At 41.8% G+C, this 25897-nt stretch overlaps 1 protein-coding gene across 1 annotated transcript in view; it reads right to left on the bottom strand.

Moving 5' to 3' along the window:
- LOC134579456 (USP6 N-terminal-like protein) overlaps window positions 1–25897 on the bottom strand; it is a 170237-nt gene that overhangs the window by 42661 nt on the left and 101679 nt on the right. The window contains exons 3-5 of the mRNA XM_063438752.1: window positions 24472–24543; window positions 2280–2353; window positions 1950–2035 (exon numbers count right to left, since the gene is read on the bottom strand). Of these exons, the coding sequence (XP_063294822.1) occupies window positions 1950–2035; window positions 2280–2345 (152 nt within the window). The 5' untranslated portion in view covers window positions 2346–2353; window positions 24472–24543. The remainder of the gene's footprint in view (window positions 1–1949; window positions 2036–2279; window positions 2354–24471; window positions 24544–25897) is intronic.

The following is a 25897-nucleotide window of genomic DNA, read 5'->3' as shown; positions in this document are numbered from 1 at the left end:
AAGATATTACAAGAAACTGCAATAGTTCATTATTTTACATATACATTATTGGACTAACTCAGGCAGCCACAGGAGCCAATCTATTTTAAAGAGTTATGTAAAATGTACAATAAAGAAAATAACCATCTAAGGCAGTGCTCAACAAATCCCAGACGCCAGGTCGCCAGGTCGCCATGGTGCCCAGGAATTTTGCCCTGGCACCGGGGATATGTGAGCCTGTTACCTTGGAGGCAGACTGGGGAATTGTGTAGGCAGGCTGCATGCTGGGGGAACACACACACACACACAATGTTGCTTGTATTGATACCTGTGGGGTCCAGTGGGTGACCGGCCAGGGGATCGTTGAGGTGGGCGACATGCTGAGAAATCATTCAGGCGGGCGGAAAATTAGAGGATTGTGTAGGCGGGCTGCATGCTGTAGGGAATACGGAGGAGGGCGGCATGCTGGGTGGTCGTGGAGGCGGGTGGCTAGCTGCGCGAATATTAGGCGGTTGGCGAGGGAGCTGTAATGTCTCTGCTCCTACGCGGCAGCTTAGTGAGACTATGATGCCTCCAGGACCACCCAGCATGCCGCCGTCCTCCATATTCCCCCAGCATGCAGCCCGCCTACACAATCCTCTAATTTGCCGCCCGCCTGAATGATTTCTCAACATGACGCCCGCCTGAACATTCCACTGGCCAGTCACCCACTGGACCCCACAGGTAACAATACAAGCAATAGTGTGTGAGTATGTCTGTTAGTGTGAGTGTGCATGATTAAGGCTCAGCTGAGCCGAAACGTTGCACTTTTTATGGGGTGGTTCACCTATCAATAAATATACCATCCTTACTATTGGAGTGTTGCCTGCGTTTATTCCTTTTGAAGACTTTACTGGTGGGTCCAGCGATGTCCGCCAGACACGGAGCTCCTCCACTGTGGATGGCCGGAGCATTTACATGGTATCAGTGTGCAGGATTCTTTGTTTATTATGGTGGGTGTGTGTCTGTCATGGTGTGTGTGTGTCTGTCTGTCTCGGCGTGTGTGTGTCTGTCTGTCATGGTGTGTGTTTAGGTTCGCAAAGGAATGGTGTTTTTACTCACTTTTTTTCCCCAAGTCGTGCTGGTCTCCCCTCGACTGGCCCTGCCTTTATAGTTGAGATCATCACGCTTGATGATCTCAGCCAATCCAATGTTTCCCATAGTATTGGCTGCAAAACGATGCACCAATCAGCATCTCCTCATAGAAATGCATTGAATCGATGCATCTCTATGGAGAACATTCATTACCTCCATGCAGAGCGTGGATACGCAAAATGTAGGTGTTGCACCCTGTGCAGCACTGACACAGGAAGCAACTCTAGTGACCATCTGAGTGACAGTCACTAGAGGTGTCACTAGGAAGCAATGTGAACACTGCCTTTTCTGTGAAAAGGCAGTGTTTACATTGAAAAGCCTGCAGGGACAAGCTATATACACCAGAACCACTATATTAAGCTGTAGTGGTCCTGGTGACTATAGCATCTCTTTAAGAATTGTATTTTTGTTGTTGAATATATAGCTTTGTAAGTTTTTTAAAAAAAATCTGGCTTCTAACTTTTTTAGCTGGCTCCAAGATGCAAAGCAAATTTGTCAAGCCCTGATCTAAGGATACTCAAATATCAAAACATTACAATACATAAAATATCACACAGTTTGATTTCAATAACAGTTCATACAAATAAATGACTATAAATAAAAAAAAAATGCATACTCAATCTATGTGACTTCAATATTATATACAATACATGAAATATTATATTCTAAATTATATGGGCTCCATATGGGCAGCAATATCAGAGTGAATCCATTATTAGAAAGCAGCATTTTTCCACAAATGGTTAGTTGCAGCCATCTACAGTAATTATTTCATATATGGTTCCACTACTTAAAATAAAGCATAATCACCATGCATCCCTTCTCACTGAACTTACTGTAAGAATCCAAATCTGTCAGTGACTTTGTACAAAGCAAAGTCAGCATCCTCCCACGGGTCAATCTGAGCTCCCTGCTGCCTTCCCTGAGAAACCAAAAGAACAAGGTAGAGAAAAGGAGAAATTCAACATGACACACATCTGAAAATAACATTTTATTTTAAGAACATTTTAAGGGTTAACAGCGGTCAGTCACTGCTCGAATTAATCTACTACGATTAGAAAAATATAAGTAAATATGCATATATGTAATATATGAGAAACACATCTTTTGTTTTATGGTTCGCTAGTAATAGATGCAAAATTTATTCAGTTTAAACATTAGCTCACCTTTTCATATTTGCTGATGATGTCAGCTCTTTCCTGGGCTATAAGACTTTCAATGTCTTTCTTCATGTCAGAGTCTGCAGAAAAAAAATAAAATGTAGGTATGTGAAGAGAAGAAAGGGATGATAACTTATTAAATATATCATAATTCATTTGTTTTGTAATTTGACTTTCTGTGCTTTTTATTCTGATGATAATCATTGCTATAGTTTAATATATTAAAAAAACAAAAAACCTTGGTTTGGGTCACGTTTCTGTATCTAAGAGAGCAGGAGATCTTACTAGGAGTTTTGGTTTTCCTGTTGCAATGGGCAGAGCATGCCAGTACTGTACAACAGAACTTTACTTTTAAAGAGAAAAATTCAGTTTTTAAAAGGGACTGGTTCTGGTGTCTATAGCCTGTCCCTGCTGGCTTTTTAATGTAAACACTGCCTTTTCCTGGAAAAGACAGTGTTTACATTGAGTGACTGTAACTAGAGGTGTCACTAAGCAGCAGATGGCCACTAAAGTGCTACCGATGGCAGTGCTATACAAGGTGCACCTACATTCTGTGTCTCCATGCTCTGCACTTAAAGACTGGTGCTGCAAGGTTAACTACCTTTTTTACTTCTGGGGATTAGGGACCTAAACTGCATGTGGCAGTACCTGCCTTGTACCGCTGTTCCATAAAGACTATTTCACTCTCCCTGGCTTTCCCTACCTTCCCTCCTGGACTTATACTGAGAGCGCTCTTCCCCTCCTATCCTCCAACAGTTTCAGAGAGTTGGGGAAATCCGTTAAGATTCCAGCGGGACATAGCTACAAATCATGTGGAACTAATTTCCACAATTCTGTGAGCTCTTTTGCTAGAATGGGTGCTCAGATCAGACTTTTACAGTGTATTGCTTGTGTGGGCTGTTTTATAAATTTTTTAAGTTTATACATTTTTTTATGCAAGACGTACATAACATATACGGAACGTATCCGGGAGATAATTTATATAACGAGAGGTGACTATCTTCTAGACATAGAGATGCCAGGGAGTGACTAGCTATGTGAACAAAAGGCACCTTATGCTGGGGGTCTGTATATAAAAGACCACCTTGTCCCATTACAGTTTGTCATTTTCCCAACATCAAGTGTCCTCTGATGTGTGTAGGGAATAAGGGCTATAACCCTAAACAGCGCTTTCTTACAGCTTGAGGGATATTCCAGGGGAGATAGGATATTAGGGTATAGGAGCTCCGCTACATTGCCACCATGGCACTACAACACAATAGTGTTCATTTAAAAAGAGGATTATAAGTGACCTTGTATATTTTGGAACCCTGCATTCTGTGTGTGCAATGATACCTATGTGTGTGTTTTCTATAAATGTAATTCCAGAAGCATCACTTCTACACTACTAACACATAGTCTGGATGTGCACCCGTAATCCCTATTTTCTGGACAAATAAATATACCAAAATATTCTCACTGCCATTTGGGACTGGATCAAGGTTTTTCCTCTTCACAGTCAGTGAGGATACATGAATTCATTCCATCAAGCAATGGCGCTAAGGCTAACTCATACTTTAGGTAGATGCCAGTGATAGCTTACGCTTATGAACGAGGATGTTTAAATGTCTGATACACAGTGGTTTGGGAGTGTTCCAAGTTTGCTTATTTCCTCTCCGTCTGTGATCCATCACTGTGAGGAATTCGAAAACCTCAGGCACAAGCAGATCCTTTAATTTAATGTTGGAGTCAATCTGGCACGGACAAGTTAACCCATTAAACATGTTACTGTCATGAGGTCAATCTGATCCTACCTGGAGCTGGCCCATAAACAATGCTCCAGGTCATTGTCCTTATTTTACTTTCACAGGACTGAATATTTAAGTAGAAACAACTCAGCAGATGTGTCCTTAGACATTACCACAATATGCCTTGATTTGTTCTAGCAGGAGTTGTTCCAACCATATCTTCGTAGGTTGGATGTTTCCCTCCCTTAAACCACTTACAAAAATAACAAGATGGACTGAATGTTGTATAATCACTTACATTCACAAAGCACAGAGGGAGCATGAAACGTACAATAAGGACACATCACATAAAGACAGAATAAGATTTTTTTTTTTATTTATACAAACAACTAACCAGTCAGGCAGACTGAGAATCATGGGAGTTGCAGTTCACACCATCTTAAAGACAGGCATTTCCCATGACAAAGTCACCACTTATTCCTAAACCATTCATAATCCTAAATACATTAACCCTAACGCTAAACCAGACCGTCTGTTGCTGACATCTGCACAGGGATTTCCATACAGTGCATATAGTGCAAGGGATTTCCATACAGTGCATAGAGATCACTGTATATTTCTCTCTCAGCTGCTAAATCATATTGCAAGAGTATCACAATAGGATTTTAAACTTCCTGCAACGCTGATCAGACAGTTATCACTGGGAAATATGCATAGACAAGTACAGATTAACTCTTGCTGAGTGTGATTGGCTGAAGAGGGCATGCAGATATACAATCAGGGTCACTTCAGACCCTGTGGGTATTCCTCTTGCCCAGTGATGCCATTAAGAACATCACTTCCATGTTCAGTCACACCAGTTTAAAAAACTGTATGCAACATTCATTTTGTGCACTGCATGTTGATAATCAGAGTGAGGTCACTATTTCTGGCCCTAACTAACACAGTGGAGCCCCAGATATTAAGTGATACATTTGTCTTCTAATCAAAAATATGCATGATGAAATTATTCCATCAAACGTCTTTAAGTACTGTTTTTAAATGTTCCATCACTGTGAAACAATTATATCAAATAGGAAGAAGAGGTGAAGGGGTACTGCTATGGAAAAATAATGTAACCTGTTGCACCCCCTCAAAGAAAACCTTATGTGGTGTTTTAAATCATTAGAGAACAATACATATGGAGTCCTCAAAAAGTCTCAAAAAAGGAACGGACTTGCGTTACATGGGGCACATCATGCAGCAATCCATGATGAACAGTCATACATACAACTAAGAGAAACCTTGTACCAAGAGTCTCCATAATTATGATACAGTAAAGGTAGAATTAGGAGTGTAAAGGATACCCTATACTCCGACTGATTATATCTGTTGTGATTCTCCCATTTCCCAAGCGAAGCAGTGATCAGAGCGCTTGGTTACCCAAACATCAGCCTAGACTTGATGAAGGATTCAACAGGATCTGTTTATTGAAGGCCAGATACACAGTATTTATGCACAGACCCCCGCAGGGGCCGTCACTGTGTCTGGGAGATAATGGTATCTCCCAAACACAGGATGCAGACACACAAAAACCCACAAAATACAAAGAACGCAGTAATGCATCCCCACATGCCCTACATCCTTGGATAACTCCTGATCCGAACTATGTTCCCTGCAATTTCGGAGTGATCGGATGTACAGAGCCCGAGAAATCATTGTGTAAAGTAAGGACCTGAGGCTCTGTACATACCAGAAAACAGTTCCACAAGTTCACTTGGTTTAGGCCAGTGAAAGCCGCGGCCAATCGGGAGAAAGGGCGCGAACATGCAGCGGCCAATCAGCATTCGGGGAGGGGAGATGTTTTGTCGACCAATTGGGAGAAAGAGTTCGAAACTAATTTGAATGGTAGCGTTTCAACCATTGGTTGGCTCGGTCTCTGCGGTTGTGAAGCCGCCTGCTAGTTGCATAGTGTCGGCTTTGGGGTGGCAGGGAGCTGGAGGGCTGCACTCTGTTGGGGAGACCGTTATATTAGCACAGTTCGTTACAAGGAGGAAATGTGAAAATAGCAATTATGTCAGAGAACTACCGGTATAAGTTGTTTGTTCTCTAAAAAACAAATTGGAATGAATAATAAACTGATTGCAAAGGTTGCCCAAAATACCAAGCTCTGCCTACAGCCAAGTTGAAGATATTTAAAGGGATACTCCAAGCACCAATACAACTTTACTGCATTTGATAGATTGTAGACTCATTATTATGCAGTATTTTTTTTTTTTTTGCATGCTCAAATCTTTATAGTTATTGCACAAAATAAAATGTGTTTGCAGAATGCTGTGCCATAAGCCTGCCTCCTAAGGCAAGAAATAGTTCCTTATGAAGGTAGGCACAGTGTCTTAGCCCAACTGACTGCCTGCAGCGCTTTTAATTTACAAACGGGCTGCAGGCAGTCAGTAAAACTACAAACAGGTGGTGATACCCTTACTTTATGACTTCCTGCGTGTCCTGTCCTAATGCAGGTTGTTTTGCTGTTCAGATCATTCAGTACTGTCATGGGCTGAGCGGATACCTTTGATAAGGAAGTCTATTTTCTGGAGTTAGGGGGTATGGCTAAAAAGGCAGGCATATGGTGCAGCATTTTATCAAAAACCACAAAGGTTTAAGCATGAAAAAATACAGCATATTATTGGTGCCAAAACCTGTCAAGTGTATTAAAGTAGTATTGGTGCCCGAAGTGTCTCTCTAAGCCTAAACTTTGCAATTTGGTTTATAATTTACTCCAGTCTGTGTTTAGCCATCAAGGGAGGGCTAGAAATGGACAGAGTGAATCACTGGACAGTAATGTGTGTGGGACGCTCTCCAACATACACCAGCCTTTTATGGAGTGTTCGAAAGGGGGCTCCTGTTGATCTGACTTTTCATCTCCTTTGTGCTTATTGTGCAGAAAGCAATTCTCATGACGACACCGTCTATAGCAAATGATTCAGAGGATGTCAAACTAACAAAGAATTTCTATCAAATAACAATGACTAACTGGTTTACTTAGTTAAAACAAATCTGTGGTCTGTAGCTCAAAGAAACTTCAACCAGTTTAAATGACTTAACTTGAGAATAGACATATTAAAAAAAAAAACGTAGATAACACAACAGAAAATTAAAAATGAAAATAAATAAATAGACAGTTTGCACCCAAAATGCATGTGGAATAAATAAGAAAATAAAATAAAATAGAAGAATGGGACCTCTGGTCCACAAAATTGTCTATTGGAAGGTACCATCTCAAAGATAAATGAGTGACAACCTCTTTATCATATCCTTGGTTATAATTAGACTTATGCAAGGCAATAAATAATAATAATAATAATAATAAGTAATATATATATATATATATATATATATATATATATATATATATATATATATATATATGAAGGAATAAGAGATGGACTCTCAGGTCTTGATAAATAATAAAATCGGTATTTTATTTTCCAAACAAGGTTAAAATTATCCGATCGACGTCGATCGGATAATGTTAACCTTGTTTGGAAAATAAAATACCGATTTTATTATTTATCAAGACCTGAGAGTGCATCTCTTATTCCTTCATATATATTCTACAACGTGGGATAGCACCTAGGCATTGAAACCATTTGTTTTGGAAAGGGTGAGTGCCAAGATACATATTTTTTTACATATATATATATATATATATATATATATATATATATATATATATATATAAATTCGGAACCACCTCTGCAAAAGAAAACAAACTGTTTTTTTTTTTTAAATGATTGTAATCTTTTTCCTTTTGTTTTCTTTGCTATTCTAATGAAAAATGGGGAGCAGGAGTAATTTCAAGTAAAAAAAAAAATAAAAAAAAAAAAATAGGATTTTTCTAAAAAGGAAAGGAAAGGAAAAAGTCAGTGGGTGATTGACCACTCACTCATCCCTTCCAATAGGACAAGAACAAATCTTTCTCACATATCCACTCTGTATCGTCAATTACCATCCTTCAGTGCCCTATCAACTTCTCCCAACTGCATCTGTGGAGATAGTAGGCACTGCAATACTCAATACGCAGGGCAAAACCACTACAGTAGTAAGCTTTTGAAAAAGGGGGAGCAGCAGCAGGAGTAATTTATTACTTTTTTAATGAAATGGGTGAACAAGATAGTGATGAACTCACTCCTAAAAGACTATGATCCACTGAGCTCCTCCCTTCATGTCCAGTTATCTTCCCATTTACTAAGAGACAGAGTGCCCAGACGCTATGAGCGGGACTAACCTACAACTGCTCTGGAACTCTGGCCCAGCCACGTGTTACAGGTTCTCACAGTCACATTGAACCTCCATTTTCCCCCACTTTCCCAGAGACTCAGAAGAGTGCTTTTTTGGAGGGAAGCTTGTGTTGTTGATGCCCGACAAATCACCCAGGATTTAACCCTTTCACTGTGTGGCGTTCGGCCAATTAGAGTGCTCTGTTTTCCCCTTTAAAATGATATATGATGTTTGGAGATACGTAATGTTTAATGGGTGTTTTGGGGATATTTTCTGTGTTCAGCTCCCTGTATCCGGGAGATAATTAGTTTACCGGTGATCAACTTATTTATCTCCCAGAAACGCCTCGGCGGGTTTAAGTGTTCTTGAATACGGACCAAGTGCTGGAGGTCTGTATATAACTGTGTGTACTTTTGGCTGTATAAACCAGTTAGTTTTTTATCCTTCATCAAGTCTCGGCTGAAGTTTAGGTATGCGGGAGTTCTAATCACTGCTTCACTACGGGACCTGGGAGAATCTACAGCGGAGGTACCACTCTGGGTACAGGTGATGACCTGACCCAAACTGGCATTACTGTGGCTCAAAGTTCTTTTTCAACTCCCTAAATGACATCTGTAAAGAACGGTGTCTACAAAAATACCAAATACTATCATTCCCCTCCTAGCTCCTCTCCACGCTATGCCTCCGAGCCAGAAAACCCCTTTCCCTGCCTGTTTGCCTCCTTTCAGAGAGCCAGAGTAAAGTATTACCGCCAGTGGGAGCTACTGACAATTGTTCCAGAACACCGGCTAGGCTACTCTCAGTACCTCCACCTGGTCAAATTAACACCCCTTTCCCAACGGCCTATAAAGGAGATCTTTGGAGAGATAGTACTACCCCTCTCAGTGAATAATCATTCCCTATGAAAACAAGGAAGCTCCCTTATCCCGAACAGCTAGAGCTCCCGGTAAAGGACCACAATGCGACATTGGCCACACGGAACGGTTTTCGGCCAGCTTGTTTTTGCGACCGGTCAAAAGTTCAACAGGATGGCGATTCCTCTACAAGCATCAGATCAGATCGCTATTTTCGGTTTGGGTATAAACACCTTCACTCTGTGGGAACACGGAGAACTTTCCAATGGATATACTCAGCCGGAGTGTAGGGAATAGGTTATAGCAAGCATGACAAACTCAAAGGCTAACACGGGCCAAATAGTTTATGTGGGCCTCAAAAAAACAAAAAGTTTGGTTTTCATAGAAACATAGGTTTATTTAGAAAAGTACAGTATAAAAAAAAAAGTTACCTAACTGACACTGGATGTCCTCATGCTCATAGGGGTTCAAAGTAAACAAAAGAGCAAATTTATTTTAAGGAGATGTGCATTTGCACATAACCAATGTTTTAGTCCAACTACCTTAACATATTAAGAAAAGTTTGGTAATGGGACTGAAATAATGAATGTATGCTGTTGCACAGCTATAAAAATGGAAATTTCGTAATCTTTTTAATTTTAAAGTTCTATGAGTGTGTTCTTCACTTTGGCTGAGATCATCAAACTTTATGATCTCAGACAATCTGATGCTTTCCCATAGGAAAGCATTGGGAGGCTATTGTGCAAGTGTGGCAAAAGGTTGTGCGGCCAGTCAGCATCTCCATGGGGAGTGTTCAGCGCCTCCATGCAAACCCAATCTAATACAGTGCCCCCTCCCCCAATTCTAATACACTGCCTACAAATCCAATATACTGTCCCCCTTCTAAATTTAATACACTGCCCCCTTCACCCAATTTAATACACTTCCCCCTCCTTTACCCACTTTAATACACTGCCCCTTTCTTCCCCAAAATGAATATACTGCCCCCTTCCTCTATCATATTAATACACTACCCCCTCCCCAATTTAATACACTGGTCTTCTCCCTCCCCCCAGTTTAATGCACTACCCTCCCCCCAGTTTGATACACTGCACCCTTCCCTCCCTCCCCCAAATTAATACACTGCCCTCCCACATTGCCCCCCTCCCACCATTCTAATACACTGCCCACTACCTTGCCCAATATAATACACTGCCCCCCTTTTAAACTTAATACACTGCCCCCTCCCAGCCTCAATTTAATACACTGCCCCCCTGCCTACCTCAAATTAATACACTACCCTTTCCCTGTCTCAAATTAATACACTGCCCCCTCCCCAATTTAGCACACTAAACAGGAAGGTCCCCCAAGCCCCTCTTCCCCTACCTTAAGAGGAGCTGCCTGTCCTCCAGTTCCAGCTTTTCACTGCTCAAGCAGGCTAGCTGCTCCTCTGGCACTGAGAGCAGGAGGGAACGGGGAGTGTCTGGCACTGCGAGCATCAGGAAGGGGAAAAGGCTGGCATTGCCAGCAGGAGGGAATTGGGAGTGACTGGCCTGCTCTGCAGACAGACAGCCACTCTGCCCTCTTGAGGCCATGGGAGGGAACACAAGAATCAGACAGGAAAGATGTGGTGGCCGCAAATATATTAATTGTGGGGTGCATGCGGCCCGCGGGCCACAAGTTTGACATGCTTGGGTTACATGATTCCTAAAAGATTTGACACCAGCTGCCCAATAATTGTCCAATCCTCACGTCCTAGTGGGGAGTCAACACCACTGGTAGCAATGGACAATCTATAGTCTGTTATAAAATACTTTCCACCATTTCTAACGTAGAGTTCCAACTGTGTGCTGAAATCTTTTTGAAGATTGTGTGTGGAAAGACTTTTTTCTATTGCTTCTGTTTCAAGAGTTGGCTAGCCCTCAAACTACATTGGATGTGACTGACCGTCCTACTACAACAATCTAGTATGATTTGCAATAAGGTTGGACCTCATCCACCATGGCCAGGCACCTCCAGCGCTGACACCAGTCTGCTGTCAAGGAGAGAAAGGCATGCTGGCCAGAAGAAGCACTCCATAAATCTGGGAATTTAGGCAGGTAATTTTGTTAGGCTGCGGTTTTGACATGGCCCTGGAATGAAATCCAACAATATGTTCAAGAATGAACCTAGAATGATGAGGAGTCCAACTGTCCCCGTAAATGACTAACCCTATCCTCAACAAAAGCCCTACTCTGACTAAGGGTGGCAGTATTGGAGGAGGTTTTGTGCGGCTAATGCTTCCCCTTTTTAAAATTGCCTGTCATTCTAGAGGCTTCACCCTGCTTTAGGTTTGTGTTTAAAAGTGGGTTACTGCTTGGTGGATTTACTACTACTGTATCTGCATTATGTTTAACTACACTGCAATGGAGTGTATAGTGTATTGACACTTGCACATGATACATTAAAGGGAAAAAAGCTTTTCAAAATTGTCTGTTATTCTTGAATGATGCTGTACCCTGCCTGCAATACTACGACTGCCACACTGAGTGTACGCATGGCTTAAATTGCAGCCACATGGGGGCAGAGCCAACTGAGGAACAGAGCGGACGCATCTCTCTGAGCTCCGGGCCCTAATCGCCCAAAACCAATCAAAAGTCAGCATTTATGCTAAAAACCGACCCCACACTTTGCAGCCAACAAAAGGGAGGACAATGAGCAGAAAAACTAAACAGCCCAGAGCTCACAAGTGCCCCAACAGCAGGGATATCGGAGACTTGCTGAGGAGCTCACAACAGGCCGCATGGGCCAAGATGGCGCTGAGGAACCATCTATCTTATTCCACTGAAGAGGCCTCCATCGACCTCGAAGAGGGAGCATCGTATGACCTGCCACCAGAACGAGCTACCAAGCCCCTAAAGACCGGAAACACGGTGACAGCGGACTTGCTTAAAAGCATTCTAGCAGATCTGCGCAAGGACCTTGCCACAGACATGGCCTACTACAAGAACGCTATTGAAGGCACAGTGTCCAAGGTTACACAACTTGAAGCCATCTTCAGCACCCATGACATAAAGACTCATAAAGGTGAAACAAACACTGGCAGACCTCCAATGCAGGCAAATAGCCACTGAAGACTGAGTAAATACACAGGAAGCCCAGAGACGGCGATACAACGTAAAGGTTAGGGGAATACCGGAGACCGCGGGTCTCACCGCCTTACTGAACTTCATCAGACGCCTGTTTGAAGCCATGCTGCTGCCCAAGAATGCCAAAGCCATAAAGAGATGGGATGCTACATCTGCCCAAGCCTGCAAAGGCACCACCATCTGCACCGGCGGATCTCATCCTCCGCTTCCGCACCCTCTGAGATAAGAACTCCCTTACCGCCGCAATCCGGAGGAAGACCCCTCTAACCTTTGAGGGAGCAATGCTTCTAGTCTTTCCGGACCTGACGAAAAGTACTCTTCTCTCCTGGCAGAAAGCTTTGCAGCCACCGCTCCAGCACTTACGTGCCAAGAACATTCCAAACTGATGGGGCACCACACGGGCATTTCTCTTCACACATGAAGGGGCTAGATACAAAGCATGGAGCCCTCAGGAACTGGAAGCATGCCTGCAGACCCTTAGCCTCATGGAGCCCCCGAAAGCGACAGGACAGAACCTGCTCCACATAAGTCCTGCAACCATATCGGAATTCCCCCCCAGAGCAGCTCAGCGTACATTGTTGGCCAGAGCGCCAACATAAAGTATGTCCCTGGTGGGGGAAGACAACTTACCCACTTGGAGGATCTCATATTCCACCACCGTATAAGATAAACTGCTAATTTGCCTGTTATTTTATATTACTGTTTAGCAAAGTTTTATTTTAAGTTTTCATACCACCATCCTTTGTCTCTGCCGGTTATCCACCCCTCATAAACTGCCGAGATCGGAGAATAACATTCCGCTCCCACTTCTACTTTCCACCAAAGATATGGTACACACCTGTAGCCCAGTAGAGAATACATATTGGGTACCTCCATGTTCTTCCTCCCTCCCCCCCCAATCCCTACTGACTTACTAGGAGAACCACTCTGCAAATTTCTCACTCTTCTGGTGGGGGGGCGCATCACTTAAAAGGCGCAAGACTCCAAAGAGCTATACTTCCACCAGCCACTCCTAGTCCCCAAGGGGATACTGCTAAAATATTCTATGAGGTAATATATTATTGCAGTTAGATCATAGCGTTTACTCTACCGGAGCCTTAGCCATACTTAACTTTACTTATCTAGCGGTACCTCTTTTCTGAGTTAATATTCACAGTTCTAGGATACAGAGTATATGACCTAATCTCTGACTACCCTCGTAGAATTGTGTACATGAAAACTAATATTTTCTTTTTTAAAACATATGCAGTGTCTCTTATAACGTGTTATACCACCCCTGATGACCAGCATCACCGCTCATGTTTCGGTTTATGCTCAAAATGTATGATGGTATAAGGCTTGTTCATGCTGTTGTGGCAATAAAAGCTAGTTTGAAACCCTTTGCACATCAAAAATAAAGAATTAAAAAAAAAAAAATTGCAGCCACACATTGTGTATATTATGGATGGATGAAGCATGCAATTTCCAAACACAAGCAGTGGAGCACACTGCAAATAAAAAAAAAAAATTCTTAATGAGTAAATCAAATTGGGTGTAAGTGGAACTGGCAGCAGCAGCAGCTAGGACATTTTCTCTTTCTAATCTTTTTTTTTATTTGTTATTCTTTTTCACTGGATGTTAAGGGGCCTGACTGTTCCTGTCCAACCTGCCTCTTGGCTATTGACACTATCCCCATTATCCCCTTGCTCTGTGGTGGTAATAGAAGTGGAGGAGGTGGCAGAAAATAATTAAAAATTTAAGGCCAAAATAGACAAACTGGAAAAATTATCCAGTTCATCTATGCTTCCAGTTTGGCTAGTATGACCTTAAATTTTAAATCCACTTTGACTTCCCAAAAGTTCGCACTTTTATATCAGCATGGACTGCCTTGCTTGTTTAGCCTCAGAAGCATTTAGCCTCTCCTACATGAGGGAGAGTCTTAAAAGGAACACTCCAAGCACCATAACTACTAAAGAGAGTTCCAAGAAGCTTCCATTTGCTCCACTGAGCTTAGTTCTACAACGCCAGGTGTAATTCAGTGCTGCATCTTCTAGGGGCATAGGAGGAGACAATAATAAGAACCAAGTCAAACCATTCTCAACCGATTTGTCAACATACCCTGGTAGGAGGCATGGGCATGGCGTGCTGTAGTGGTTATGGTGCAACAAACTGGTCCTGGGTTTCTCAGGATTTCTATATATAATGATGGAAGCAGTGATTCCTCATCATCTCCTCACAATGTTTGAACTGACATTAAGTAGTCTGGATGATGCCTTTAGTTGTCCTTTAAATGTGTATTTTAAATACAGTACATATATATAAAAAAGTAAACTCTTTAGCAGGGTCCCCCGATCCCCTGATGAAGATTTTGACGATTGCTGTGCGTTGGCTGGGGGGTGCAAGGGAAGGGAAGTTTTACTTCCTTGAAGTTGTCCTTTGCAGCCCCATAAGCCTATTATTGGTATATGGCTCTTCATACCTCCAACACTAACCCTGGATTCTGTTTCGGGTACAAATACATATTTTGCCAATTCATTTTCAATGCATATAATTTCTGCAACTGTAATTACATGGCAATTCTACATAAGTCCTCAATCAAGTACATGTAGCATCTGTTTACTCCCACTGAGAAACACAGTAGAAAAGCATTCAGTGAACATGGAGAAGAAGAAAGAAAGAAAAAAAAAAAGAAGATATATTAGTAGACTGTGATTAGGCACAATTACATGGTAGGATACATCTGTGTATACATGTGTTTTCTAAGCCTAAGATGTAAAAAAATTGTAATAGCCATTTGTTGTTTTAGATTTTCCAGTTTGTTGGTTCTCTTTGTGTTTATTATAATTGCTGAAATTCTGCTACAATATCTATAGAAATCAGTATACACAAAAAAAGTGACAAATACTGTACAAAGACATTGCAATTCCTTGTACATCTCTAAATCAAACACATTGTGTCTGATTGGCTATCTCGCTAACGCCTTCTTCATCAGGATTGACAATTTTAAAGTATCGATGTGACGGTAGTCACCATCCCTGGGGGCAGTAGCATTTTGTTATTATAAGTTCCTGTATGTTGTCTGATATGATTTGATTATTTGTATTTTATTGAAGTTGTCACAGTAATCTATATGTAGCATATGGGCTAGTCCCGAATCAAAATAAAGCAGAGTATGTTAGTTCCTTTTGGAACTGTGTATCTTGTGTGGATTGTTCTAGAATCCCAGTTACAGTCTTTGGACAGGTTGGCTGGCTGCACGATTCCTCCAGTCTGGGGGCAAAGAAAAAGAGAGCTAGGGCTGAGAACCGTAAGTGACTCTATATAATGAGAAGACCGATCACATTGCAGGCAGAGGTGCATACCTGCCTGGAGGGAAAGCTGCAGAGGAATAGACAAAGGGAACAATACCACCCAGGAAGGAAAGAACTCCAGAGAGACCCCAGTGAAGCTTTTGCGACTGGGGAGAAGCATTCCAGGGTCCGGGCAAGCAGCTAGGAAGAACACTGAGCGTAGGTGGTCGATCGAGGACAGGAGCTACATCACAGTCGATAATGCTTTCATTTTATATTTTTACACAATTTTTATTGAAATAGTGGTTTTGTACGGAATAGATCAAACGAGTATGTGCAAAGAGAACATGCAATATGAGAACAGGTAATGCCAAGATTGGATTAAAAAAAGGGCATCATAGTAAAATAGTAAATAGCATCAGATGGTGCGAGCAAGCACTCTAAGCCAGTAAAATGGTTTGATCAAATATGAGAAGCATTTTATTGGACCACAGAAAGGAAGGGAGTGACACAGCCAGGGTGTGGAAGGTTCTCGTCCAGTGCTGTATTACAGGTAAGTTTCAAGCCTTTTTTTTTTTCTTTTACCATTATGTGGCGTGGGGACCTACTAAATAGCACTATAAAGGGGAAAAACAAAGGAGGGGGAAAAAAACAATTTGTGCAAAAGTGTTGGACTAACCCTTTAATGCAAGATACTGCTTAATTGAGATGTACAAGGCACAATACAAACGTCAATTCTCAAGGCACTCATTCCCCCTTTTCAATACGGAATACAGAGCACCCATTGTCTGGCAGATGTGGGCAGCACCAAGAATATAGCAGTCTTGGGCGAGGAGTCATGGAGAATGCCTGCAGTAACAAAGCATAATAAAAGCCAGATTTTTTTTTTTTTTTCTTATACCAGCACATATGTACTACTATGGCAAGAAGACTCTTGACTTTTCTACTCCAGATAATGTTTGCTCCCCTAGCAGTTTGGAAAACCAGAACATCTGCTACAGCAAATAAATATTCAGTCTACATACCGTGTTTCCCCGAAAATACACCCTACCCCGAAAATAAGCCCTAGCTGGATTATCGGGGTGGGCTGCAATGTAAGCCCCACCCCAAAAATAAGACCTAGGCAATCTACCGGTACGTGGAAAATTTGTTTGCACCCTCCGCTGCCCCGCCGGAGGTCCTCTTCTCTCCTCCCGGCTGATAATTACACTGACTGATGTGAGTTGCAGTCCTAGCTGCTGTATGACAGTAGTGTTAGCAGTCCCAGTCAGCCAGTTTCCATGGTATGGAGGTGGAGGGCTGTCCTAGGTATAATTACTATACACTGAGTGATGTGAGTTGCAGTCCTAGCTGCTCAGGGTTGCTTACCTGCACCTGTTTCAGGAAGTGTAGCCGCTTGGCCTCTGCCCAGAGCCAGTATGATGCAGAAAGCAAGGCCCAGGGGGCGCAGTGCCAGCTGCCGTGCCATGTCAGAGCTGGGCGGTGTGAGGGTCTCTGGGGGGTTACACAGCGCGGACACTGGCTGACAGACTGGCTCTATAACGGGGGCTGCATCACCAACACAGTCCGGGGATTCAACACCTCCCGCCGCTGTCATCCAGACACCGCCACGACATCCTTCCGGGCCTTTTCATCACCATAACCCCCAGCGCACTCATAGCGAACCGGCCCCCGGGCCAAACACTGCGACCAGCACCCGAACCCGCTTCACCACACAACGGCCGCCATGTTCTGTGACGTCGCACTGGGCGAAGGCGGGAGCTACGGAGGGAGGGGGAGGCGGCTTCCGATTGTGTGCGCGTCAGTCAGGGATCTTGGCTCTTCTTTTTCCTGCTCTCCTCCCGCGGACATCTGCACCCCCCTCCCTCTTTAGTGCACAGAGCGGGCTGACGTCATCACAGCCGAACTTCTTCTTCTACCGGTACGGTAATCATCAAAAATGAATAAAGCTGTTTGTTTTTTGTTTTATGTACTGGTATTTGAAGAAAAGTTGTTTAAATGTTGTTCAATGTACATACCGGTACCGTAAATAAATAAGCCCTACCCTGAAAATAAGCCCTAGTGTGTTTTTTGTGACTAAAATTAATATAAGACCCGGTCTTATTTTCGGAGAAACAAGGTATACACAAACACAAACCAAAAAAAAAAAAAATAAGAAAAGCCAACCAATAAAACTTATAGGGCACTTTAAGCAACATATTGACTACAACCTGTTCTGTATTATCCAATACCTTAGCCAATAAATGTGAAAGATGCACAAAACTGGTGTAGCTAAAATGGGATGATAACCTCTGCTTTAGCAAGATTGAGAAGATCAAAAGGACAGTAGGCGCCTTGAAAAGCAACACAAGCCAAAGTGTATCTCTTCCTCCTATATATCACGATATCTATCTATCTTATATTTATGTAAAAATATAGAATAAAAAAATAGGTATGCAATGGCAATCGTTTAACACAAAAATTCCATATACAGTGCCTCTGTGCTCTATTATAGGATATATACACACAAATACACACATCACATGGGCCCAGCACTCACTCGCCCGTCTCGTTTCTTAATGAAAATCATTATTTTATTGTGTTTAAATCACACCGATCTAGATAATCTTAAAAACAATAAAATCATTTTCATTATGAAATTCTCTGGGGTGCACTTGATCCGGACACACACACACACATACATATATATATTTTTTTTATTTTTTTTTTTTATTTTTTTTGTGTGCCTATACTAGAGCACAGAGGCATTATATATGGAATTTGTGTGTTGAAGAGCGAGTGCCATTGCATACCTATTTTATTGACACATACATACAGATAGATAGAAAGACAGATCACACACATTTTAAGTTGTTGAGCTTCCAGAGGTATATTATGCTCCTCATGTTTGCAATGAATCTAAAAAGCATATTAATGGATACTGACCAGCACAAAGAAGAAAGATGTCTAAATAGCTTTGCAACACAATCAAGTTCTGCAAAGAAGAAATGGTACACGTTTTTTTGAAGAAATTCTCAAAACTAGTAAATGCTTACATCATTGTTCAAATGCATTAAAAACTATGCATTTTGTAACATTCCGTTTAAAGTACTAGTACAGGCCTAAATATATACAAAACCAGACTTTAAACTTGTTTTATTAATATCCATTGTTTCAGTCTAAAGGTTGAAGTACCTTTCTGGATACAATTCTACAATGGACCCTTCAGGCAATTAGGGATCAAAGATCACTGTAATCAGCTTCTATCCTAGGGATCTCGTAATTTGTCCCTTCGGATGGTATGGTCCAAGAACTTCCAGAATTCTTTGAATGCAATAGTTGGGTAGAGAATTTAGGAGGTGTAGTTCAGTGACAGAGCAGGCAAGAGTTTGAGAGGAATTCTCTAGCAAGCTTCTACAGGCACACTCTCTCACCACATGGTAACATTATACAGCCTGTCTAGTATCAAATGAGTCCTTTTGTGTGATTTGCCTCCACTAAATTCAATTGTATATTAGGAAATGGTTTATCCTACAAAGAGAAGATGATACTTGGTCAATGATTTCTTTTTGTTGGCATGAGCATCTATTTATATGGGGTTCAACACTGTTTCATAAAAGGTTAATTCTTTAGTATCTATTTTATCTCACTGTGATTGAATTTTAGAAATTAAAAGGGGAACTGTTGCTTCCCAGGGTTTTTACTAATGTAGTGTTTCTGGGGCATATAACACATCCTTGCATGGTCAGCAGCATAAACACTGCTTTTTCTCATAAAACGTAGTGTTTACACTGCTGCCTAAGTCTACCTCTTGTGGCTAACACAGAGAGTGCCTGGATGAGGTCCTGCAAGCAGATGTAGAAATCTACCTCTTTATTTTGCAAATAGGTGCCCCCATTTAAACGCACAGTCCGTCATTCTATCAAATTCTGTCCTCTGTACCCCATTGTCAGCAAAGAGGACAGCAGAAATGAAAGAATGCCTTTCATCCACATTTGCAAGATTTGACAAGTCTTTGCCTTGTCTGAACTTGATTATGATGTTATTTGCTAAATGTTTTAATATAAATTTAAGACAAAACAGAGCATCTAATGAAAAAAGAACAACACGAGTTAAATGTGATATTCAGGGGGGCGGGGCCTGACAGCCAAGATGGCAGGACGTGCAATCTGAAAGCTCCAGCACCGGCAGACACAACTACACTAATCCTGTCCAAACCACAGGAGCCAGCAACACAAGGTGCTTGGATTACGACACAGAACCTTACAGAGACCAGATTGATACCAGTCCCGCACAGACTGGCACTAAGAGAGCCTGTACCGGCCATGCGGCCTACAACGGAGCGGAGCCTGCAGCATGGGGGAGGCGGCCGATCACCCGGCAAGGGACCCGCTCGCACAAGAGAAACACACTCAACCCTGCTACCCCCCCCCCCCTGGACCGGCGGGGGTCATCCCGGTCCTCGCTGGGGACGGTTACCCCCAAACAAGCGATAGAGCCTGAAGACAAGCAAAACTGCCAGGGCCCAACCAAAATGGCGGCTCGGACGCAATCCGTGAAGGGGAAAACCCGCATCAAACCACCTATACACACTCTGGAGTTCTTTGACCGGCTTGGCGAAAGCCTCTGGTCAGCACTCCACACCAAAAGCCAGATCTTTAAGCTAGCTATGAAACGAGCAGCGGCATGGATACGCCCTACGATCCGCCGCCAACTACGCAGACACCCGTCAGCAGCTCCCAGGGCGGCCTCCCGACGAAGGTTAAAAGACCGCCAGCAAACTACGCAACCCACGCAGGGACCTGCACGAACAGCGGGTGAACGGGTCGGCCGGCAGCGGAGACAGGGAGGCATACCCTTGGGCACAGCGACAGACAACCCACGCAACCCCATACCACAGAGCCTACCCGGGCTGGAGGCCACAGGGGTGAAGACCCAGAAGCATCGCCCACATCCACGGAGGCTTCAGCGCCGTAAGTGGCCCAAGTCCATCAGGCCCTCCACTACCCCCGAACGGGGCGAAAACTCGAGCTCCAGAAGCTGCAGAGTTCGTGGCACAGAGATGCAGGCCCATACAACAGCCTGGGGCTGGAGGGATGCCGCCATACTGTCCACTGCTCTGGCGGCCCCAAATACCTCACCACCAAACGCTAGCTGCTCCCAAAGAGACGGCATCGGATGAAAGAGCCATACCACACAAAGCCTCTATAAGGTCAGCCGGGCCCGCCAACTAGCAGCTTCATCTGACAGACTGCACGACCGGGACTGACACCCACAGAGAGCAGAGGGCAAATATACAAGCAGCCCCGAACCACGGCGGTTCTCAAGCATGTAAAGTCTGAATGTTGGACTGCTGTTATACCACAGTTTAGCTCTGAGAAAGTGTTACATTGATTTTGTAGTTTTGTTAAATGGCTCATATTGTTTACTGTCTCACTCTGCGCATGTTTTCACGGTAGCCCGATAGGCCCCAGAGAGGGGCAGGCATCTTTTACTGTCGCTACCTCCTCTAACCCCACTCCCAAGCCTTGAATGCCCCCAACAAGTTTTATAGCCAGCACTAACAAGTGGAGCATGAATTATGCCTGCACATCATGGGTTAGCCTGGTCAGCCAGCTGAAGTTTAAGATCTGCTTATTAATCTTGTTTTCCTGATAACGTGTACCAAGCGAGGTCCCTATCGCTAATTGTTTTATGCCTGCTCTCACTTTAACCTTAGTGACGTTCAATTGGACAAACGCCACAAGCCTGTTTATCAATGTACCAATCTAAAGGAGCTGAGCCAGACTGACTGGCACTCACGTATTAATCTCCACTGTTTAAGCCGTATTAATCACGCAGCAGGCACGAGAGCAAGTAATATGAATTATTTCTATCTTATTTTAACACCTTGTAGACTTTTACGACTCGACTATAAGTGGTAACGTAGCTTAACATATGCTTACCTTATTTGCCTGTTTAGTGTTACTGCTATGACGCTGCCTGATTTCTCACTTAAGTCCAACCACTACTCTCTTTACTACTACGTTAAACTTACTAGACCAACTCCTCTTAATAAAAAATGAGGCTTAAAGTTAAGCACAGATGATATATACTGCATTGTATTATACCCGTTATGTATGAAGCATTATCGTCTCCCCTCTCTCATTCTGTATCCCATATACTTTTATGCCTCAATAAAAAAGAGATTGACAAAAAAAAAATGTGATATTCAATGATTTGTTTAACTGTGTAACTTTTAGAGAAGTCCCATTTCCCCATTGAAAATGAAATATCACTTCCCAGAACTTTTAACATTATGTTACCCAATCCTTATATTTAGCAAATATGTTTATGTGAGGTGTGAAAAACCAGAGGCGTTGACAATGGGAGCTATAAGATGCTTGAGGCCTAAGCCAGGGGCAGTAAAACCCCAATCACTTACTTGAGCCATTGTTATTAGTAGCCATGGACCTTCCAAGCAGTCAGGATGTGGGAGAGCAGCAGCTTGCACATGATTGTGTGTGCATGGTATGGTAAGGTTCACAACTTGACAACCTGATGTCCACTGCTGTTTATCAGAGTGGAGAGATTGGAGAAGAGGTGACTGTAGGCAGGGTTGAACTTCATTGAGCCAGCGGGCAACCCCGGCAGAAAGTGTCAGGAGATGAAGAGAAGCCTTATATTTATGATATATAAGTATTTATCAGGCTGGCAATACGCATTGGCGCATTGTGAAGCAGAGAAAGGTATTTTAAAAGAGCACGTTTCTCTGTCACTGCCAATAAAATTTTTATCTGAGTGCAACTGCTGTGTATATTTGTGATTAATTATATATATATGTGATAATATGATCCTGTGATTGTGTGAGAGTATATTGTATGTGTGTAATATATATATATATATATATAACACACACACACACACAATGTATGCATGTATGTATGTGAATCATCAATCCTGATTATCTCAACCAATCCAATGATTGAGACTAGTGAGCATGCATGACAAATCGCTGCAAAGCATCTCTTCAATGCATCATTATAAGGAGCATTCAGTGTCTCCATGCAGAACACAATCTTTCCAGGACCCTGTAACGAATCCCCAAAATACTACGACTGAGTATATCCATTGTGATTCTCCCATTTCCCAAGCGAAGCAGTGTTTAGAGCTCTTGGCTACCCAAACATCAGCAGAGACTTAATGAAGGGTACAACAGGATCTGTTTATTGAAGGCCAGACACACAGTATTTATGCACAGACCCCCCCGCATGGGGTCTCCATCCACAGTAATTTAAAACATAAGCCCGCCCCGGCGTCGCTGTGTCTGGGAGATAATGGTATCTCCCAGACACAGGAAGCAGACACAGAAACCCCACAAAATACACAGAACACAATAATGCATCCCCACAAGCCCTACGTCCTTGGATAGCTCCTGATCCGAACTATGCCTGCTAGTTGCAGAGTGATCGCTAGGGCTCGCACCTCTCCCTGGTGGATGTCTCCACATGGGTAGCACCAGGGAGATGCCTCGTTAGGGGGGGGGGGGCACAGTTCGTTACAGACCCAGAAAAGGAGGAAGTCTCTCAAGTGGCTATAACACTGACAACCACTAGAGATGGTCATAGGCAGCAATGCAAACATTGTCTTTTTTTCAGAAAAGGCAGCCAGGACAGAACCAATGCCCCAGAACCACCACCCATGCACAGAGTCTATAGACAATGCCTTGGGACAAAATGGCAAAACTTGACATCAATAGCTCTGCCTTCTGTCAAGTGTAGCTAAAAATGCATAAAACAAAGTAGTCCCTTCTTTGTCTTATTATAACTTTTAGTTTTAGTGAAATTCCAACACAGTCCATGTGGATATTTCATATAGGGGGTGGAAGGGAGTGACAGCCATTGAAATTCCACTCTTAAAGCAGCTCTAAGTATGGTAGAGCAAGATGTTGACAAGTTCCCATACTTATTTTTTTAGGACTTGTAAATCCCCTCCTCTAAATGCCTCAGAGACATCCAGTCATGATCTGCAGGGCCAGTGAGAGAAGGGAGCACGGGTCAGATGTTCAGTAGTAAAAGATGAAGCAGAGTAGAGTGCAGAAGATGCAGTGGTGGGGGCCTGAAGTACAGCAGGGGGATGAAAAGGTGCGTTGGAGGCAACAAGAAGGTGCATTGGGGCCAGTCAGAATGATTAGTGAGGGGAGAGATTAAATGGTAACCAGGGGCAACGTTTGTAAGTGGCTATGGGTGGTTTGAGGAGAGTGTTCATCAAGTTTTATTTTGCAATTGGACACAGGTATCTTTTGTATCTGAAAAATAAAATTAAATGTAGTAATCCACACCTCTTTAGCCTATTTCTGGGTTCTTGGCTTCCTGTTAGTCATTTTTGTAAATTCTGTCCTTGTCCGTGGCAGCCAGCATAGAGAAAGAATGCAGAGAAGAAGAGAAATGAAACAATGTTACCATTTCTCCTCTTCATTTCCAATGTATGCCCTGGCTTTGCCTAGTCTGATCTGGATTTTATTTTCTAATTTTCATAACACTGGAAACAATTAGTTTCAAGACCAATATCATAATTTTCCTAAAACCAATAGATGGGTGGGGAACCTGGTTCCGAGAAAACAACAACAATGAACATTGAGAACAACCAAATAATATCAGTTTATCCTCACTCTCCAAAATAAAGATAGAATTGAGAAATTAGGGGTTATAATGAATTCTTCACCACAGAAGCTAGAGGTGGTTTGAATAACTCAGTTCCCACAATATATATTGCAAGCCAGCATGTCAGCAATTCCTGTGTAACCAATAATATAAATCTATTCTCATGCCAAAAAAAGGCACTTTTAGCAAAGGTCTATTGGACATTTATGTAACTGTCCACTAAAGAAATTAAACTGGATTTAAACTCTATAGTTCTGTATGAAAGTTAATTTATTGCTGTGACACTTCTATCTTTTACTCAGAATGGGAAATCCAGAGTTCGTATGAATGACATTTGCTAGTGGAAATATAGATACGCACTTGTACTTATTGCAGTCCATAAGAAAGACGTTCTTTTCAATACTTGTCTTCTTCAAGACACTCTAGCAGACTCTGAAATAAAAAATAAAAAAAATTATTATCTTCCATCTTACAGTGTATTTTACATAAACACTTAAGATAATCTATCTTCAGTAACAACAATTGAAGACAATATAAATCCCATGCATTCATGTTTTAGTTGTAAAGGCCTGACAATTTATGTGGATTATTTAATGTAGTAAAGACTTGATTTTATGCCATTTTGTGCCTTTTCTGCAAATTCTGCGTAACCCTTCACAATTACTCCTGACGATGTCAATGCAAGTAATCCTCTAGTGGTGGATTACATTAATTGTTCTCAAGACAAGGTGCTACAGCAGTTAAAGAACATGTAAATAAAGTTCTGGGACCTAACAGTATTCACCCACAAGTACTTAAGGAGCGAAGTGTGGAAATAAGTGAACCTCTGTATTTAATCTTTCAAGACTCTCTTCGTTCAGGAATTGTATGAAAGGATTGGAGGAAGGCAGATGTCGTTCCTATATTTAAAAAGGGTTCAAAACCCCTGCCTGAAAATTATAGACCTGTGAGCTTTACTACTGTGAGTGGGAAAGTATTTGAAGGGCTATTAAGGGATAATATTCAGGAATTCATAGAAACATAGAATGTGACGGCGGATAAGAACCATTCGGCCCATCTAGTTTGCCCAATTTTCTAAATACTTTCATTAGTCCCTGGGCATATCGTATAGTTAGGATAGCCCTATTCATTGGGAAGAACTTTATTAGCAATAATCAGCATGGTTTTATGAAACATAGGTCATGTCAAACTAACCTATATATGTCTATATATCATATATATGTCATACTAAGTGTATTTTTATATTAATATGTACTTATATTAATGTAAAAATACACTTATAATTAAATTACACACGTATATATATATAATATATATATAATAACTATATATATTGTATATATATTATAAAATACAAATAAGTAAATTAAATTAAAAAAAATTAAAAATACTAAAAATTTTAAAAACAATTATATATCTATATGAAATGTTATTCTAACTGTATTTTAATATTAAAATATATATATATTTAGATCAAAATACACTTAGAATGAAATTGTATATATATCTATGTATATATAAATACATAAAAATAATACAAAATATACATATGTCCATATACAAAATTACATAAATAATTACATAAATATACACGTAGACTTCAAATATATAAATATGCATGTATATTTAAATTCTACGTGCATATTTATGTAATATTTTTACATAATTAAGTAATTTTATTAATTGCAATTTGAGGGACCTCCCTGCCAACCCAGGCCGAAAGTCCAGAGAATTTAATTTGCTAGCACTGTATTTTACCCTGTAACTTTCTAGGACACCCTAAAAC

This window comes from Pelobates fuscus, chromosome 12 (genome assembly GCF_036172605.1).
Source record: "Pelobates fuscus isolate aPelFus1 chromosome 12, aPelFus1.pri, whole genome shotgun sequence".
Taxonomy (NCBI): Eukaryota; Metazoa; Chordata; class Amphibia; order Anura; family Pelobatidae; genus Pelobates; species Pelobates fuscus.
Note: the sequence above shows the minus strand (reverse complement) of the source record. Positions and strands in the feature narration are given on the sequence as shown.